The sequence below is a fragment of the Heterocephalus glaber genome, unplaced genomic scaffold (assembly GCF_053883595.1).
Source record: "Heterocephalus glaber isolate CG9 unplaced genomic scaffold, H.glaber_assembly_v1.0 deba00001730, whole genome shotgun sequence".
NCBI classification, from domain to species: Eukaryota; Metazoa; Chordata; class Mammalia; order Rodentia; family Bathyergidae; genus Heterocephalus; species Heterocephalus glaber.
The window spans coordinates 2,066,244-2,085,881 of record NW_028258441.1 but is presented as its reverse complement, the minus strand read 5'-3'; the positions used below and the strand labels follow the sequence as shown (position 1 = coordinate 2,085,881).

Below are 19,638 nucleotides of genomic sequence, written 5' to 3'. Positions count from 1 at the left end.
AACACTAGGAAGAAGTTAAACAAGCTATTTTGGGGTGGCAGGGGGGAGGTGTAACAAGTATTTTTCCCTATTCTTCTTTCAACAGGTGAGAACATATAGGACACAAGGTAAGAACCTTTTGATAAGAAGAATAAAGGAAGGGCTAGTGATGTGGCTCAGAGGCAGAGTGCCTGTTTAGCATGCAGTAGGTTTCAGGCTCCAATCCCAGTACCACAAAAAATGTTTAAAAAGAAAGAAAGAAGGAAGGAAGGAAGGAATGAGTAAGAAACAGAGGGAGGGAGAGAAGAAAAAAGAAGAGAAGAAAAAAAGGATGATTACAAAATAAATCCTCTATGTCTTCACCTGTCTTCAGTTTGTAAATGCCATTGGGGAATCCAGTAGATTCCTTTGCTCTTTGAATTTACTCCCCTTATTAGACGCAAATAACATGACTACAGTGGTCTTTGTGGAGCTAAAGTGGTATGAGATCAGGCTAGGCCCCTTCTTTCCATATAGAGTCCCAGATGGCAGATGGACAAGAATGGATGGTCAAGGTTATAGGCAGGTGTGATATTTAGAGTATTTCACAACCTACAGTACTGGATGGGCACCTACTCAATAAAAGTAGATGCATGATCATTTACCACTCTTATGGCCACCTAAGGTGTTTGCTCAGTATCAGCACTTGCAATAAGGAAACCAAGACTGATTTAGTAGGGAGAGGAAAAGGTTTTATTTGCTGTCAACTCCAATTGTGTAAGCACCATTTCATCTAACATTAAATCATTCCAAGAGTGAAAATAATCTTAGAAGAATATGTTTATTTTTATGTATACATCTAATTCTGATTAAATAAGGAATGCTATTTATATAAACCAAAAGGTCATGAAGGTGTTCTGAAAACAAAAGAAACTGTCTTTTCAAATGAATTCTGATTCTTTCCATTTTTCCTTGAAAGAAGCATATTGTCCCTTTTGCCTGTCTCCCACATATGTAATTAATTTTTTTGTTTCAAACTCTTTTTGCTTTGTTAATTTCTCTAACACAGAATTTTAATTTCTCCAAGAGGTAAATAATACCAACCAAAATAAAACAGGAATAATTTGTATCACTACTATTTTTGCTATCTCTGGTTATAAGTCTTTATTTCCATTAGTTATATTAATAAAATTTCTCTCATATCAATTTGACCTTCCCACCCCTCTCACTTATTATAATAAATACACATGTGGAAGCAATGTTATACAAAAGGGGGAAAGAAAACTTTAAAACATTTTAAATGCAGAGTATCACCAAATCTAAAGCACTATGGCATCTTTATTCTCTGACTAAATTAGCTTTTATATAAAGAAAATGGTTTCTCCTGCTTAATCCGTTTTGTTTGCTCTGTGTATTTTGATATTTAAATTGTAATATTTCCAGTTCAATTACAAACATCCTGTTTCAGAAACACAATATTAGCCGATTTATGTCAAAGATTGAAATTTTTGCATCAAATTCATATATTTTACCTAGAAAAAAATCAAAGAATAAGAATTTAAAGAGAAAATATTTCATTATGTTCCACTGTTATGGGCATTCCAAAAATGGAACACTAGGCATTGAAGGGTAAAATTGGATTTATTCTGTGGGTCATGCTATCTTCCATAATGATAATTCTATGGGACAGAGAATAGATGCTAAAATTTCAAATTGCTTATCCCAGGCTCCTAGGGCAGTGAAGCTCAGCTGGTCCCAGCACCCGGAAGGAAGCTCCCCCACTGCCATCCCAGGCTCCTAGGGCCAAGAAGGTGAGCCAGTCCCAGCACCCGGAAGGAAGCTCCCCGCCTCCATCCCAGGCTCCTAGGGTAGAGAGGCTGAGCAGGTCCCAGCACCCAGAAGGAAGCTCCCCGCCTCCATCCCAGGCTCCTAGGGCAGAGAAGCTCAGCCAATCCCAGCACCCAGAAGGAAGCTCCCCTGCTGCCATCCCAAGCTTCTAGGGCAGAGAAGGTGAGCCGCGTGGGTGCCAGAAACATCCCCCCCCCCGCCATGGAAATGAGAAGACACATAAACAAGCCTCAAAATCAGACTTCCAGATCACCTACAGCAACCCCAAAGGGAAACGTGATGGAACAATCTGATACTCAACCACCTGGACTCTCTAAACTGGCAACAAAAGAGTATCCGGGAAAAATGAAATCAGAAATAATTACTCAGATAACACCAAAGATTGTGCTCATGGGGCAAGACATGATTAATAAATCTAGAGAGGACACAGATAAAAAAATAGAGGATCTGAGGAACATGATGGAATCCCAACATAGGAAACAAATGGAATCCATAAAACAGATACAAACAGATTTCCAAAAGATTAAAAACTCCACCAAAAGTCTGCACAGCAGAATAAACCAATGTGAGGACAGAATTTCACATATAGAAGATAAGATTGCAATTAGTGAGGAGGAAAAGAAAAATTGCTTTAAAATTGTAAGGGAACATGAGAAATCAATCCAGCAGCTGCTAGACAATGCAAAGAAGAATAACATAAGACTGATTGGAGTCAATGAACAAAGAGGAGAGAGTGCAGATGACATAAAAAAACCCTTCGCAAAAGTGATGGCAGAAAACTTCCCAAAGAGGGGAAAAGAACTTGACATACTGATAAGTGAGGCATATAGGACTCCAGATTGCCTTAATAAAAAAAAAAATCTACACATAGGCATATAATAGTTAGGATTCCAGAAATCCAACAGAAGAACAAAATTCTACAAGCAGTGAGAGAAAAGAAACAAATCACATACAAAGGAAAGCCCATCAGAAGCACAGCAGACTTCTCAATGCAAACCCTCAAGGCAAGAAGAGCTTGGAGTGATGTATTTCAAGCTCTAAAGGAAAACAGCCTCCAACCCAGATTGATGTACCCTGCAAAACTATCTTTCAAAATTGATGGAGAAATAAGATACTTTGATGATAAAGAGCACCTCAGAAACTTCATGAATATCCAACTGGCACTCCAAAAAATTTTAGACAATACCGTAGGAAAAGACAATGAGGATCACAACCCCAGGAAACCCAGCAGAATGAATCCATTGGGCGTGACAAATTAAACGCCAAGGGGGAGAATCCAACAAAAAGAAAAAGTCATGACAAGGCTTTTAAAACTTTTGACTTCATCTCCCTAATGAGTGTATAATTCAATCTTATTATTGTACTGATTAGTATTTTTCTGATTCTAGAATTGCACACCTTTCCTTGTGCTATACTGGCTATTTATCATCTTCTTATGTCTACATTTTGATTGGGTTGTCTATTAATGAGCTCTAAGAATTCTTTATATATTCTGGTCATAGGTTATATGCATTGTAAATATGGTCTGTTTAAGGACTACTTTTCATTTTAATGATGTCATTTAAAGATCTAAATTTTGATGGAATCTCTTTTATCAATTTTTTTCTTTTATACAGCATGTTTTTTGTATCCTAGGTAGTTCTTGCCTACCCTGAATTCATAAATATTTTCCCTTATAATTTCTTCTTAAAGTTTTATACTTTTAAGCTTTCTTATTTAGGTTCATAGGTCCCTTCAAGTTATTTTCATGTATGGAAAAAAAGGGATGAGATTAATTTTTTATATATGGATACCAGGTGTTCTAGTGCCGTTTGCTGAAGACACTATCTCTTCCTCGGCTCTTGAATTGAGTTTATATTCTATAAAATGCTAATGTTAAATAATCTTTCAAAACTCAGTGGACCATATATGTGTGGTTCTATTTCTAGATTCTCTGTTTTATTCCAATGATCTATATGTCTTTTCTTACACCAACACTGCCTTGATTACTGTAGTTTTAGAAGAAGTCTTAAAATTAGGTACTAAACGTCTTCCAATACTGTTTTTGTTTTTGTTTTTGGCTTTTCTGGGTCCTTTGTACTCCCACATAACTTTTAAATTTCAATATCCATTTCTCCATTTATAGCAAGTATACACAGACCTGAATTTTTATATATTCCTTGTGTTTTCTAATCCTGCTAAATTCAAGTACAAGTTCTAGGGGCTTCTAGAGATTTCTTAGTATTTTCTCTGTAGATGATCATTTCATCTATATATAAAGATTTTGCTTCTGCCGTGCCAATCCTATCCTAGTTGTGTCATTTTATTGCCAGACTATTTTGGTTTAGACCTATGTTTTAAAGTTTAATGGACAGATGAAGAGTAGGCATATATGCCCTTGTTCCCCACTTTAGGGAGAAAGCATTGTACTATCTCCATTCATAGAGGAATTTTTGTAGGAAGTATGGAGTACATGTCTTTGATCTGTTGAGAAGGTTCTGTTCTACTTCTAGTCTCCTGATAGCTTTTACCATGAACAGCTGTAGAATTTAGTCCAATACTCTTTCTCCAACTAGTGACAGGATCATATGGCTTTCTCCTTTCCTCTGTTAAAATGATTACTTTTGGGGGTGGATCTTCCAATGCTGAACCAACACTGCCATCCCTATAATAAAACCACTTTCTACATACTGCCCCCCCCAAAAAATTTCAAATTGCTGCCAGGTGTGATGACACATGCCTGTAATCCCAGCACTTCGGAGTCTGAGGCAGGAGGATCACCATGAGTTCAAGGCCAACCTTGAACATAATAAGACCCTGTCTCAAAAAATATAGATAGATAGATAGACAGATGATAGATAAATAAATGGAATTTTCAAATTACAAACAAATAATAAACAAACCTTTAACTGTTTGTAAACTAAAAAGTGGCTGCACAATATTTAGCATGTTGCACTTATACAATGTCATAAGGACCAAAAGTTATTTAACTTTTAAAGGTATATGAATAAAAAAGTTTTTTTTAATTTTCTCCATGACATACGAAAGTGCTTTTAGTTTCATAGAAAATTTTACCTATTGTGCTTTATACCCTTAACTGTCATTGTTCTGTATTAATTTCATAGTCCTCTTTTGTGTAGGTGCGAAGAAAATAACATATCAGGAACAAAAATGTCAGATCCTATAAACTGTAACGCTAATTACTACCTGGGGAGAAAAGCTATTACTGCAATGGATGGTGCAATGAATGATGAAATTAGGTAGAGGATAGGTTCTTCTATTGGTCCTGATGTTCAATAACAGAAAATTGGTGTTTCTACCTCACCATAGACCAGAGTGGCATTACTATCATATTTAAACTTGTCACTCAAAACTAACAAACTAACATATAAATGCTTTCTGGGTTATTTGTCAACTCACATTTTGTGTACCACTGCTGTTCTTCCTCATTACAACTGACTAAGAGTGGGACAGAAAAGGAACTCTATTAAAAAGAAATTTGTCTTCCTAATAGTTCTAACCTGAGTAGTGCTTTGGTTATGTGAGCTATAATCTCACTATGTCTTTAAAAACATAAAACTTATTTCCTCCAAAACATTTGATTTCAGCATACAGTTATTAAAACATGAAATCAGTATTCATAACTTAGCTTGTGGGAGAAGTAAAAAAATAAATCCTCCTTTGTAAATTATTTGTAGTATCTTGAAACTTTCAGATCTTTTAAGAAAAGGCACTCAGGGCTAGGTTTTTTCTATTTATCTTGATTACTAAGAAAGAAAAGGAAAATAAAGTAAGAATGAACACAGGTTTAAGAAAAGCAATGCATGAAGGAAGGATAAAGGAAAATTTGGATTTTACATGTTCCTGGAACTACAAATCTATACAATTATATCAAAAATTATGGATTCTGAGGGAAGATTCCCACTGCGAAAGCACAGGCCATATCCTCAGCAAATAGGATGGAGGATAAATAAACTAGACTAATGCTAACAAAAGCGACCCCATAGACAAGAAAAATCCTAAACCCAAGAGAGGCTATAATATTTATAACTATACCACAGGTAAGCTTTACCAAGGAAATACTCTTCCTCATTAGAAATGGATTTTAGGACGTCTGTAGAGAATACTAGTGTGATGAGGAAAAATAACTCCCACCCCACTAGATGTGCAGAGTTTGTGTCTGCTAAATATTGAAGAATGAATGCTAAAGGACAAAGAAGGTTGAGAGTAGGAAAGGTTTATTAAAAGAAAGCTTTTGAGAGAGAGGAGGGGTACTGAAAGGGGTAACCACAGAGGCTCTTTCTCCAAGAATGTTTTACAGAGCAAAACACAAGGTGGGTACAACATGGGTCAAACTACTGTACAATCAACTTATAGGACTACAGGTATAGTCACTTAGCTAATATGGACCCAATAGGGAAAGGAGGGATGCAGCAAAGGGTTATGGCAGCACCATTAACTTTAGCTTATCTATAACTTTTGACATAGAAAGATCAGAGGCATTCTTAGAAAGGGACAGGAAGGGATGGGAGGATTGGTTTGGATGTTCTGGTTACCCATCTAGGTGTCTGATGCCTATCTAGACTTACTGGAATGCGCATTACCAATTACAGTATAATCTCCAGTTGCTGTGTATCTCTTAGGGAGGGGCTCACAGGCCTGGTTATTGCATCTCCATCTTGAGGCCTGGCCTTTTTCAGAAGTGCCTCCAGCCACAGTGTTAATGCGTTTTCATCTTCTGCATGGACTCCCTGGAAGGCTCATCCCTGTGTTACTGATTATTAATTTCTATCTAAATTAGCTGTTTATAATACTAGGAATAAAGAACAAAATATTTAAGATAATATTAAATGTTTATAAAAATAAGGAAATCTCCAAAAGGTTGAAATAGACAGTTGTAAGAAATATTTCAAATAGGTTAAGGAATCAACATTCTAATTACTAGAAATTTGCTAAAAGTACTAAATTGTTGGGATCTCATTTTTAAACAAAACTAGTTATCTAGAGCAAAATTATTTTTATTATTTTGACAATATATACATAATATATATCAAATACCCAGTTTGATCCTCTTCTTTCAGGTAAAGGAAATGATCACAGCCATTATCTGAAGTTGTAAGTATTAAAGTTCTATACTAGAGAATGTCAACAGTGCAACAATGCTTCTTGTTAATGATTATTTCCAAAGAAATCATGGCATTGTCCCTAGTTTGTCACAGGGTGATCATGTGTCCCTAAGATCAGTGTAAAGCAATGTTAAAGAGTCTAAAATTATAAACTTGAAGTGTTACTATTAGATTAATTACTGGACTTGAATCATTTTGTAAAATACATCAATATACTTCATTTTTAATTGACGTTGTTATGTCAATGGCATAAATTTATGGTTCTTGAAGGAACGGGCTTTGAATGATAGAATTAAAATTAAATTTAGAACAAAAACTCAGTGGTGGTGGCAAGCAACATGGGAGATTAAGAAACTTCACTTAAGCCACTTGTTTATGTAAAGACAATAGAAGCCAACAATATAACACATAACAAAAAAATAACAAACTGCTGCCATATAACCCTTAAAATAACAATTAGTTAAAAAATTATAAGTAATTTTGGGAAATAATTTTGAGTACCTTAAAATGAAAACTGGCACCTCAATCACTTATCATTTCTCCATGGGGAGAATATTCCAAATCTCTAGTTATTTGAAAATATAAAACAAATTGCTAATTATGGTCACTCTACTGTGCTATAAAACACTAGAAATTATTCTCTTTTGACAGATGCATTTTTGTATCCATTAACCATCATGTCCCTATATCTCCCTTACCCCTACCTTTCTTGGCCTCTGGTAACCACTATTGTATTCTTTACTTATATGAGATAAACTTTTCTAGCTTCCACATATGAGACAAAACTGGTGGTATTAGTCTTTCTGTGCCTGGCTTATTTCACTTAGCAGAATGTCCTCTAGGCTCAGCCATAATGCTGAAAATGCTGGGAATTCATTCTTTTTGTAAGTTCAAATAATATCCCACTGTGTATACCTATAGCACATTTTCTTTATCTATTAATCTATTGATGGACAAGGACTGTTTTATTAATAAAATAATGAAATACATGTTCTTGTGAAACAGTATTTTAAGAAGATTCCATTCTCAAAAATTGTTACTCTTTAGAGCAGAGCCTAACAGCAATTACTTACAAATATTAAATTTATATTAGTTAAACCTAATTATAAATAAGTATATTATTCAACAACACAATGAATAAGAAAACATACAAAAATTTACTGTTGATATAAATTTTAATCATAAAAGCAAGCTCTAGGTGTTCTGGAAATACTGGCAATTTTTGTGTCCAAGGCAGGCCTTTAGTGGTCCAAAATAAGATTGAAGGGTCTTAACTAAAATGGAAATACTATCTTCAGGAACTGGTTAAATGCTAAGTACTTCATTGACTGATAGTTAAAAAATGCTAAACACTATTCAATAAGTACTATGGTACTAAGGAATTAAGACTTACGTCCTTACAGATTTGCATAGGATCTTAAGATCTAGTTCTTACGACCTAGCTCCCAAGGGGAAAAAAAATATTAATCCTAGTTTAATAGACTTCTAGAAGTTTAGATTATTTTTCCCTACAATTCTATTAAAGAAGTATGCTGTATAAAACCAATTAAGTTTACATAATATTATCAAACCAGATAAAGTATACATTTTTATCAAACACTATTAGTATTCCCTATTGTTTGACTACATGGAAAGCTTTTGTTAAATGATTTTATTTTGTAAAAATGCACCTGTTTTAATCTTGACTTGTTTCCAGACTACAAACTATGTGACACTTCTCTTTCATGGAAGAGTTTCACAGGGCTACACAATAGCTTTCATAGGTCCAACTTTAAACAGGCTACATGGGAGTCTACCACAGGAAAAAGAAGATCTGAAAATATCTTACCCCAGATATGAGAAATACTTTACAGAAGTCCAAAACTGGCAGAATTTGTAGAAAGCTGGCAGCTTCCAGCGTGTCCTGAAGGTTGTCCATATTAAGAGAAAGTTTTGCAGTATAAATGAAATCAATAATTTTCCTTAGACCAACTTTGCTCACACCATGAAGCTTAATGCACATTAAATCTTGTTCTTTCATTCCACCTTAAATAAAAAGACATTCAATTAAAAGAAGGTGGATAATTAAGGTCAAACTTACTTCTGCTGCCAATTAAAATCAAGAAAAAGAATTCCTCCCAGAGTCAAACTTTTGCATATTTTACAGTTCAAAGAGAGTATTTAAAGAAGATTATCTCTATACTAATGGAGGTCATATATAATGCAAGTGCTTCCAAAATGTACTCCTGCTACTATGTTTGATAGATTAAAGACTGGATTAGTGGGACACTAAGTTCAGATGGTCCATTCAAATATGAAGAGGGAAAGAAAAGCTGTGAAATATAAAGATGGATGGTAAGAAAAAGCATCAGTTTCCAATTAACAAACAACACAGACCACAACCGTACACACTGGTGAATATTCCTTTTGAAAAATTTCCTCATATAGAGACAGAGTCCAAACTAACTGAATTTCATTTTAGAAGTAAAAGGTATACACATTGATTGTTAACGCTGTTTTAATACAGATGGAGCATTTTAGAAGGCAAGCTACCTGTGAACATGGCTTTGAAGTAATCACTAGCAGATGCCATCATGACTCTGTGCACAGGGAAGGCATCATCTGTATCACCTGGCATCAGGGTCACATCACAAAGCAATCCTTCAAGTCGAAGCTGGTCAAAGCCCTGAAACAAGAACATGAATTGAGCCACTAATCAAGGTAATGTAAGGTTACAAATCTCTGTGCTAAAATGCCACTTATATATTCACGTGCTGCAGTACATTTGGAAAGTAGAGCTCAATTATTCAGGAGAAGAAAAAGCAAACAGCTTTTTGAGAGGTAGCAATGTATATTTTTTCACCATATGAAAAAGATAAAATAAGGGCTAAGATAGATTAAGAACAAGGGAAAGTACAGTATATAAATTCACTTCCATAATCACCAGCTTTTACCTTATTTAGAAAAAAATTACCATGAACATTTCTGTTTTCCCACCCATATTATAAAAATAGTAGACTATATAATGATCATTCCCACAATATTTTACTTCCCATAATAATATTTTAATAGCTCAGTTTACTGAAATATCTTGGATTTTTGTTTTGTTTTGTTGAGAAAGGGAGACAGTATCTGTATTAAGAGCAAGATGGGAGTTTACCACTTAGATTGTTTCATCTCTTTGAGGATTAAGAATTGTGCTTAAATATTCTAATATTCAATGTATGGCTGCTGCTTGACCAATTTATCTTTCAAGTTTGATATTTAGTTATCTTTGGTAAAGGAAACCGGGAAGGCACAACAGGAGATTTAATTGTCCCAAATGCTTAAAGGTCTACCAGAGAATTAACAGGCTAGCACCCATAGTGCAGGGGAGAGCCAGGGTTCTAGTTGAGAAGAATGCCAGTTAATGAGCTCTTCCTCCTACATCCTTGACATTCTCAAGCAATGACAAATAGCCAGTTGTTCTTTTGATCTATTTTTGAGAGAATGAAACACTTTTAAGATTATAACAGGCTGATTCCACAATGTATGCATATTTCACAACATCATATTGTACACAACAAATACATATAATTCTATCATCAATTAAAATAACAAATTATAACAGGCTGGTAAGCAACAACAAAAGGGGGAAATATGCATTTAATAATGGGACAAAAAATAAAGATTTTGGCAAGACCAAATCTATAGTTTCAAAGAAAGAAATGCTTCAGTATAAAAAAAAACAGGAAATATTGACACAAACTGCTTTCTCAGAACATAAAATATTGACACAAATTGCTTTCTCAGAACATAATATATAATACAAGAACCAATATAAAGGATCACTTTATCCTCTTCATATTTTAATAACTTCATATAAAACTTTAAATCAAGTTGAATTTCACAGATTTAAGAAGCAAAAAGCATAATATACTAAGAATGCAATTTTAAAAATATTGATTCTACACATATGTATAATATGAACCTTAATCTAAACTCCTCAATCTAATTTTAAAATTGCTTTATTAATTATTCATTAAGTTTATTGGTACAAGTAAATAAAGTGGACCCTCAAGTTACAAAGAGCCTGACACATGAACAACTTGGGATATTTAGGTTAATGGAAGATTCATCTATCTATTGGTATCTATAGTGAGTACCCAGGTAAACATCCAGATCTCAGCTGTATTGACTTACAACCAACTTGAGCTACAACCAGCCCTCGGGAACCGATCAAGTTCATAAGTCAAGGGTCCACTGTACTTGAACCTACAGAAGTTGAACTTCAAAGAGATTATCTGATTCAGCCACTTTCCCTCTAGGGAGAGAAAAATATTCATAGATTATACATATACTTTAGAACAGGATTGTGTAACATATTTATCTTTCTCCAACAATGACTGACATGTTTTTGTTCACAAATATAAAGTCTTTCATAAGTACCCCTTTTCCTTTGTAAACACAAACACTGCACACTCTTGCTAATTCATCTGCTATTCTGATTATTCAGAAAACTAAAAGTAAAAGATTAGTAGCTCAATTTGTGAGAGTTCTCCATTTTGAGGGACAGCTCATGCTGAAAGTAAGAAGTGACTCTTTTAACATTCACAGATGAGTTCTAAAGTAAACTAAGTTTATGGGAATTACCTTTCCAATGGATATAAGTATACATCAGGAAGTACTGAATGAACACACTAAGATAACAGACAACCATCAAGCAATGAGAAGGAGGAGATCCCCACCTAAAACAGTTTAGGGACTAGCAGATGAACTCCCCAGTGCTTTGGCATACAGCTAAAATTTAAATTTTTAATTATGACATGAGAAAACCAACCAACTTTTACCCAGAAGCCATAACTTAGTACTTTAAAGGCTAGCAGTCACATTGGCCAGAGCTTCAACTTTGTGACAAGTTAACTTGGAAGCAGAAACTTATTTGTGAAACCTCTCCCAATAATAAAATGAAGTGTGCTTAAAGTACTCCTTTGTGGTAGATGGTAAAGGTTAAGGCGAGAGAAAAAGGAACCAAGCCAGGATTTAGGGAAAAATATTGGCTCCCAAGGGCTTGACTACTTTTTCCTCCTCCAAATAAACTTCAGGTTAAAAAAGTATATATGCTTTTTAAGTCAAAATACAGAAGGATATAAGTTGAGAACTAAAAGTCAACCCCAAGTAAAAGACCATATATATTGTCAAGCATTTTAAAATTCACTTGAGCAGACAAGATGGACAGCCTTCTATCTCAGTGCACACAGATTCCATTTGTTCTCCTTACAGCACTCCGTAAGTTATTTACCCATTGCTGTCTGGTTGAACACTTCAATTATCTTTCAACTTTTGAAATTATAAGCAATGTTGCAAGATTTGTGTACATATATTTGTAGGAGATCTCAGAGCTGTTGGTTAGAAAAATTATGTTTTTAACATTTTGATTGCTACTGGCAAGTTAAAAGGATCTGCTGTTTCTTGGGAGAAACATCGTATCTCAGGTACTGGTGAAAAAAAGAGAGATGTTAAGACACCAATAAAATGAGACTAAGTACTCTACACCATCTTCCTTTGTTTCATTTATTAATCGAATAATTTTTTAATCTTCTGTAAAGCAAATGTAGATATCTTTGAAAATTGATCATGGCTTATTCAGTTAAAAGCAATGATTGTTTCCCTCTCACTAAACACCAAAATCCTTCTTGGCTCATTTGCTAGCCCTCCTGCCTTTAAAATATTCCTACAAATATTTTAAATTGAAGTTGAGTAATGCAGTAGTCTCCATTCCTATTTATTATTCTTTCTTCCTTTGAAAAATGCCACTTTCTTATTAGTACATGTTTGCAGTACATAATGATCACATTCAACATGGGTAAGTTCTAAATGTACATAACACATCTTATTTCCTTCCCCCTTCTTCCCCTCCCCTCCCTTTATTCCCTTTTCCCCTTTTAATTTAAAAAATTTCTTTCCATTTTTTTTCCTTCAACTCTTTTTAAAAATCCCCTTTCCTACATTCCATCCCCTCCCCAATCTCTTGTTCCCATTCCCTTTTTTATCATTAACTGTGTCATATCTCATATTATCCACATTCCATTAAAACTGTTTGCGCAAGTAAGTATATACTTAATTCTCAAAATCTGGACAGCTCAGCTCACCTAAGACACCAAGAATCTTACCTTTTTCACAAATGTGATCATTTTTCATCCTTCTTCATTTTCATAGAAAATGTTCTACACTTTCTCAGTATAATCAAGTGTTCCAAAAGAAAAGAACTGAGGTGCTAGAACCACTTTTTATCACATTCTGACAATCTCCTATTCTATGCTTAATTTATCTACCTTTGGCAAACTGTTTGCTTTTGTGAGGTTTTTGCATTTATTTTCACTGCATGTTAGTTTTGCTTTCTATGTATTTCACAACATTTATTTTTACATGCATAAATAAATACTCTCACCATCCAATTTCATATTAATGCCAATTTTATTCTAGGTTATTATTATTTTTATCCAAATGAGATCTGTCAATTTAGATTGCTTTACTACAGAATCTAAATATCTTGTTTGTTTGCTATTTTCTGCCTATCCCAGCTGCGCTTCACAAGTTCCTTCTATAATACACACTGTTGTAGAGAAAAGAACTTTTATAATCTTCTAGTGGAGAATGCACATATTAAAAGAAAAAAAGAGTCTATTCTCCACATTTGTCATCTGCCTTCAATATAGCTACTTTTTATTCCTAGTCTTTTATCTTTTCCCCAATTTAACCCCAGGAAGACTCTCAAGCATATTCTGCGCACTCAAAATGTGTCCTTTAATTATAAAATCATTTTCTTCTACCAAATTTGTATTTATCCCTCTTATAAAATTTCTATAAAACTTGTTATCTATCTATATATGCTAGTCCATTAGACACCTCAATAGCTCTACTTCATGTAAATTGCTCAATTTTTTATTATAATTCTATAGTATCTTTAAAACTGCATCTGTTGATTTAAATTCATCTTCTTTATATCTCAACACTTATCTTAGTCCTTTACTTTCCTATTTCTTCTGGGCCTTGATTTTGATTCAAGATGGATCTGTTAGTCCTCAATTGCTGTAAAATTTCCCTTTCTTCTATATATCTCCCTGTATTTTCTTTTTTTCTTCTCCATATCCTCTTGGGTGTAAAAAACAACATTGAAATGTGTTTTTGTCTTCTCTGAATTAACTTTACCCAATATATCAAATTTTCAAATGTTAGTCAACAGAGGAAGGTACATTTCTAATTCCCTAAAATAATAAAACATAGTGAGTTTTATACATTTTATAATAATCATATTAAAATAGAGAAAAATGAGTTGATATTACAGAACTATAATCTAGAGATCAGAAAAGTCACAAATAATTTTAAAAATTAGTTGGATGTCAATAGCTTTCAAATGAAATATAATACCCTTGTACAAAAAGATACACTGATACTGTCAAGTATAAAAAAATAATCATATAAGCAAATCTTTCTCAGAAATCTCATATCTGCAATAGAACTTTCTAGCTCATTATATCTAATTTTGATGGCTGTAATTTTGAAGGGGAAATAGATAAAACAGGAAATGTATCCTGAAAAGAACAAAAATTGCTGATGGAAAATATATCTTATAAACAAAGATTCAGGAACTAAAAAGAAGGTTAAGGAATGATGTTACCCCTATATTTAAGTAAATGAAGTGGGTTTTTTTTGTACCAGGGGTCGAACTTAGGACCTTGCGCTTGCCAGGCAGGCACTGTGCTGCTGAGCCAAAGCCCTGGCTAAGTAAATGAAATATATTTGATCAAAACAGTACTATACTTGATTTCATGAAGCTGCTCTTCATTTTATTCAAAGGAGAGAAAAGGAACAAATGCATTTAAGTTTTAGAAATATATAGGTTGTACATAAAAGTTTATATTAATATGAAAATATGCTCTCATTACATAACACTGCTCAGAGTTTAAAACCTTCTAATTACTCCTCATCACGACTAGTTTTTGTTTTGTTTTTTGGGTTTTGTGCCTTTTTGGTACCAGGGATCAAACTCAGGACCTTGCGCTTGAGAGGCAGGTGGCGGCTCCACTGAGGTAAATCCCTGATCCCATAAGAACTGGTTTTTAAAGACTTCTCTAATAAGGTCCCAAACCAACGTGTCAACCTTGTTTTTGTTGTTGTTTCCCTATGTACTCTATTCCAATTGGTTAGGTTATTCTTCAAACTTCTTACTAGTAGAAACTCAGGCTTACTTATTTCCTGTACTTTTACCTATGCCATTATTTTTCACATAAAACATTCTCCCTTCTTCAAAGATTAGTTCAGATATGCCTCTTTTGTGAAGGTAACACCAATCAAATCTCCTTTAAAATAATAAGACACTGGGTCTGGGATTTAGCTCAGTGGTTCCACCAACTGCCTCGTAAGAACAAGGACCCGAGTTTGTTCCCCAGTACCAAAATAAATAAATAAATAAAATAATAATAAGACACCTTCAGTCTAGGTTTCACTTAAATATCACTTAATTATAGCCCAAAAATTTGTTTACAGTGAAGATAAAGTAGCAGAAACTGGATTCATGTTACCTGAAACACTTAGTCTTAAAAGAATAAAAGAGGAGTGTTGGGCCAGGGATTTAGCTCAGTGGTTCCGCCATTTGCCTCACAAGTGCAAGGACCCGAGTTCGATCCCAGGTACCAAAAAAAAAAAGAGGACTGTCTATGAAAGATGAGCGATATGTGAGAAGGATAAGAAAGAAATTAGGTGACCTCTATAATTGTCTCAACTTGCTGCTTAGAGATTCTAGACATAGGTACAAGGAGTGGGCACCCAGGCAAAAGCCAGCATTCTCCTTGAGCAGAGTCTAAGGACACCCAGGAAGCTAAGTTTGTAGAGCAAAATTCTAGAAAGATCTGCACAGAAGGGAGTACTCCAGAGATCTGGAAGTAGTCACCCTCAAATATTCAGGTGAGTAACGATAAATGAATTTGTCTGGGGAAAGAACCACAACTACCCAAAAAGAATAGGTTCAAAAAGGGCTAGTAACAGTTCATAAAAATGGAAACTTAACAATGCTAGGTTCTTAGAGTACATATAAAGATTTTCACTCAGAACTAGGAAAAAGTTTGTTCTTGAATAAGTGTTGCTCTTCTGTCACCTCTAAAACAGCATGGTACTGGCAAACAAAAAGACCCGAGGATCAGTGGAACAGATTAGAAGATGCAGAAACAACTTCAGACACACCCAGCCACCTCATCTTTTACAAAAGAGCCAAACACCCTCACTGGAGGAAAGATAACTTCTTTAATAATTGGTGTTGGAAAAATTGGGTTTCAACTTGCCAAAGATTAAAACTAGACCTATATCTCTTACCATGCACTAAACTAAAATCAAAATGGATCAAAGATCTAACTATTCAAACAGAAACACTAAACCAGCTGGAAGAGAGGTTAGGTAGAACTCTTGAAGACATTGGTGTAGGAAAAGATTTCATGGATAAAACCTCAGTTGCACACAAACTAGCACAAAGAATCAACAATTGGGATCTTATCTTATTAAAAAGCTTCTGCATAGCAAGAGAAACCACCAACAGAGTGAAGAGACAACCCACAACGTGGGAAAAAATTTTACCAGCTGTTCCTCAGACAAAGATCTACCATCTAGAATATATAAATAACTTAAAAAATTAGACCTTCCAAATTTAAAGACCCAATCCAAAAATGGGAGTCTGAAATGAACAGACATTTCTCAGATGAAGAAGTAGAAATAGCAAATAATCATATGAAAAAATGCTCAGCATCACTGGTCATTCGAGAGATGCAAATGAAAAAAACGCTGAGATTCCACCTTACCCCAGAAAGAATGACTGCTATCAAGAAATCAACCAATAACAAATGTTGGCCGGGCTGTGGGGAAAAAGGAACCCTGCTTCACTGTTGGTGGGAGTGTAGACTGGTGAAATCATTGTGGAAATCAGTATGGAGATTTCTCAATAAAGTAGGCTAAGAGGATCCATTTAACCCAGCTATTCCCCTGCTGGGTATTTTCCCAAAAGAATTAAAAGAATCATACCACAGCGATATATGTGCACCCATGTTCATAGCATCACAGTCTGTAATAGCTAAAGCTTGGAAACAGCCCAATTGCCCAACAACTGGTGACTCAATAAAGTAAGTGTGAGGCTTTTTTATTTCAGAAAATGGAGTACCACTCAGCTATAAAGAATGAAAAACTAGAGATATTTATATCTAGGTGGATGCACATTGAGGCCATACACTTAAGTGAAATAAATAGGATACACTTGTGCAAATATGGAATAGTTACCCCAGTGTGAGTAACTGAAAGTGTAAATAAGGATCAAAATGAAAAGATAATGTGAAATAGGAAGTAAAGGGAAGGGGAAGTGGGAGGGGTAGGGGAAAGGAAAGAAAGGAAAGGAATAAATATGAGAAAGGGAAAAGACAGAAACAAAGTCTTTGTAAATTGGGAGGGGTGGAAGATTTGAAGGGAGGGCAGGGGAATGGAGAAAAAATAAGAACCAAGATATATCATGTAAAGGTACAAATTCCCAATGTCATCATATTGTATACCTAAAATGTACCAATAAACTTCACTTGATCTTAGCCAAAAGGCCGAGAAGCAATGCACCAATAAACTTAATGAATTAAAAAAATGTAAAAGAAAACCATGTTAATGGTAGCAGAGGAACTGGGAAAGAAAATCAGAATTTAAAGGTTCACCAAAGTAATGGTGAGTCCCTACTCCAACACTTGCTTTTTTTCCCCAGAATACCCCAGCCCAGACTTAGGGCATCAGGTAACCTGGGAGCAGTCACATGGCAACAGATAGCCCCCCAACCCCTAGACAATTCCAAGGTTTTGAGGGTGAAAGAACTGACAGTGGTGACAGAGGGGGTGGCAGATGTCTAAAACACCAAGGAAGAGAACACTTTCTTTTTGATTACAGGAACTATGACAGCCCATTTGTGGTGAATACCCATTGTTGTTTCTTTTTGTTTTTGGGCCAGGATGTGGGTGCAGTTGTAGTAACCATATGGCACAACAGAGGAAATAAAGCCCCAGCTTTCAGGGTGAAGGACTGCAAAGAGAGCCCTGGCAACTTGAATGGATTGGGGAAATGGATGAGGTGGAGGAATATGGAAAAGAGACTGCACAGAATTCTATACCATGAAACACTGCCCAATACTAAAAAGGAAAAACTATTGATACAAATGACAAAGTGAATGGATCACAAAGATTAGACTAAGTAAAAGAAGCCAGTATCAAAAGCTAACAAACATACATTTGCAAAATGACAAAAATATAGTGACCCCAAACAGCTCAGTAGTTTCTAAGGCTTGAGAGAAATGACCACCAAGGGGTAACAAAAAGGAATAAGGTGGGGGCATGTAATGATAATGTGCCATAATTATGGTGATTAAATAAAATTGCCTATTTATTAAAAGTTATAAAATGTATGCTAATAAAATCACTTTCACTGTATATTCCAATTTATAAAGTAAAAAGTAAAAGGATGGTAAAATATATACCAAGTTAACACTGAAACACCACTAGCATGACTATAATATGAAACAAAAGATATTTCAGAGCAAAGACTATTAAGCGGGCTAAAGTGAATCATTTCACAATAAAGGTATCAATCCACCAAGAGAACATAAAATCCTTAAATGTTTATATGTTTATATGCTTCAATACATATTAAGCAAAAATTGAGAGAACTACAAAGAGAAATAAATTCATAATTATAGTTGTAAATTTCAACACTCTTTAATACTTGATTTAAAAAGTGACAGGTATCAAGTAGGACACCAATGATTTGACCATATTAACCAAGTAGATCTCCTTAACATTTATAGAAAACTTGATCAAACAACAATAGAATGCAACTTGGTTTCAGAAACATAAGAGATAGAATTGATTGTAAGTTATAAAACTACATACATACATCTTAAAAAATATTTAAATTTAAAGGATTAAAGTATGTTCTCTGAACTATTTAAATTATTAATCAAAAAAAAGGATCTCTAAAAAATTCCCCGAACACTTGGAAATTAAAAAAAATATACTTCTAAATAATTCATGAAGAACTCAAAAGACAAACCAGAAAGTATACTGAGTGAAAATAAAAGATATTAACAGTTGTGGGATACAGCTAAGGCTGTACTTAGGATGGAATTTATATGAGTAAATGACTATCAGAAAAGTTTCACTAGAAAAATCTCAATTTGTTCTTTGTGAAGAAGTAGAAGAGCAAATTAATTGCAAATTAATCAGTAGAATGTAAATAATAAAGGTCAAATAGAAATCACTGAAAACGAAAATAGAGAAAAATCAATAAATACAAAATTTGTTTGTTTGAGAAGATACATAAATCTGATAAAACTCTAGTCAGATTGATTAGGGTAAAAAGAAAATATAAATTATCAATACTAGGACTGAGGGAGGTGATGTCACTAGAGTATCTATAAATATTAAAAATATGATAAGAAAATACAAATGGCTATATTTAATTGAAATGGACAAATTTCTTGGAAGAAACAAGGTACTAAAATACATTCTGGGAGAACCAGATAACCTGAATGGCCATACTATTATACAATTGAATTTGAACTTAAAATTTTCCCCTAGAGAAAACTCTAAGATGAGTTGGTTTCACTACTGAAATAGACCAAATATTAATGGAAGAAAGAATATGAATACTTCACAAAAAATACAGAATATCAGGAAAAGGGAATATGTCACAACTTATT

At 34.3% G+C, this 19,638-nt stretch overlaps 1 protein-coding gene across 8 annotated transcripts in view; it reads right to left on the bottom strand.

Annotated features, from left to right (window-relative positions):
• The window catches only part of Klhl13 (kelch like family member 13), a 199,852-nt gene that overhangs the window by 16,165 nt on the left and 164,049 nt on the right, over nucleotides 1-19,638 (bottom strand). For all 8 annotated transcript variants that reach the window (XM_004872142.3, XM_004872137.3, XM_004872138.3 and 5 more), the window contains 2 exons: nucleotides 9,444-9,576; nucleotides 8,740-8,936 (listed from right to left, as the gene is read on the bottom strand). In XM_004872142.3, coding sequence (XP_004872199.1) covers nucleotides 8,740-8,936; nucleotides 9,444-9,576 — 330 coding nt within the window. The remainder of the gene's footprint in view (nucleotides 1-8,739; nucleotides 8,937-9,443; nucleotides 9,577-19,638) is intronic.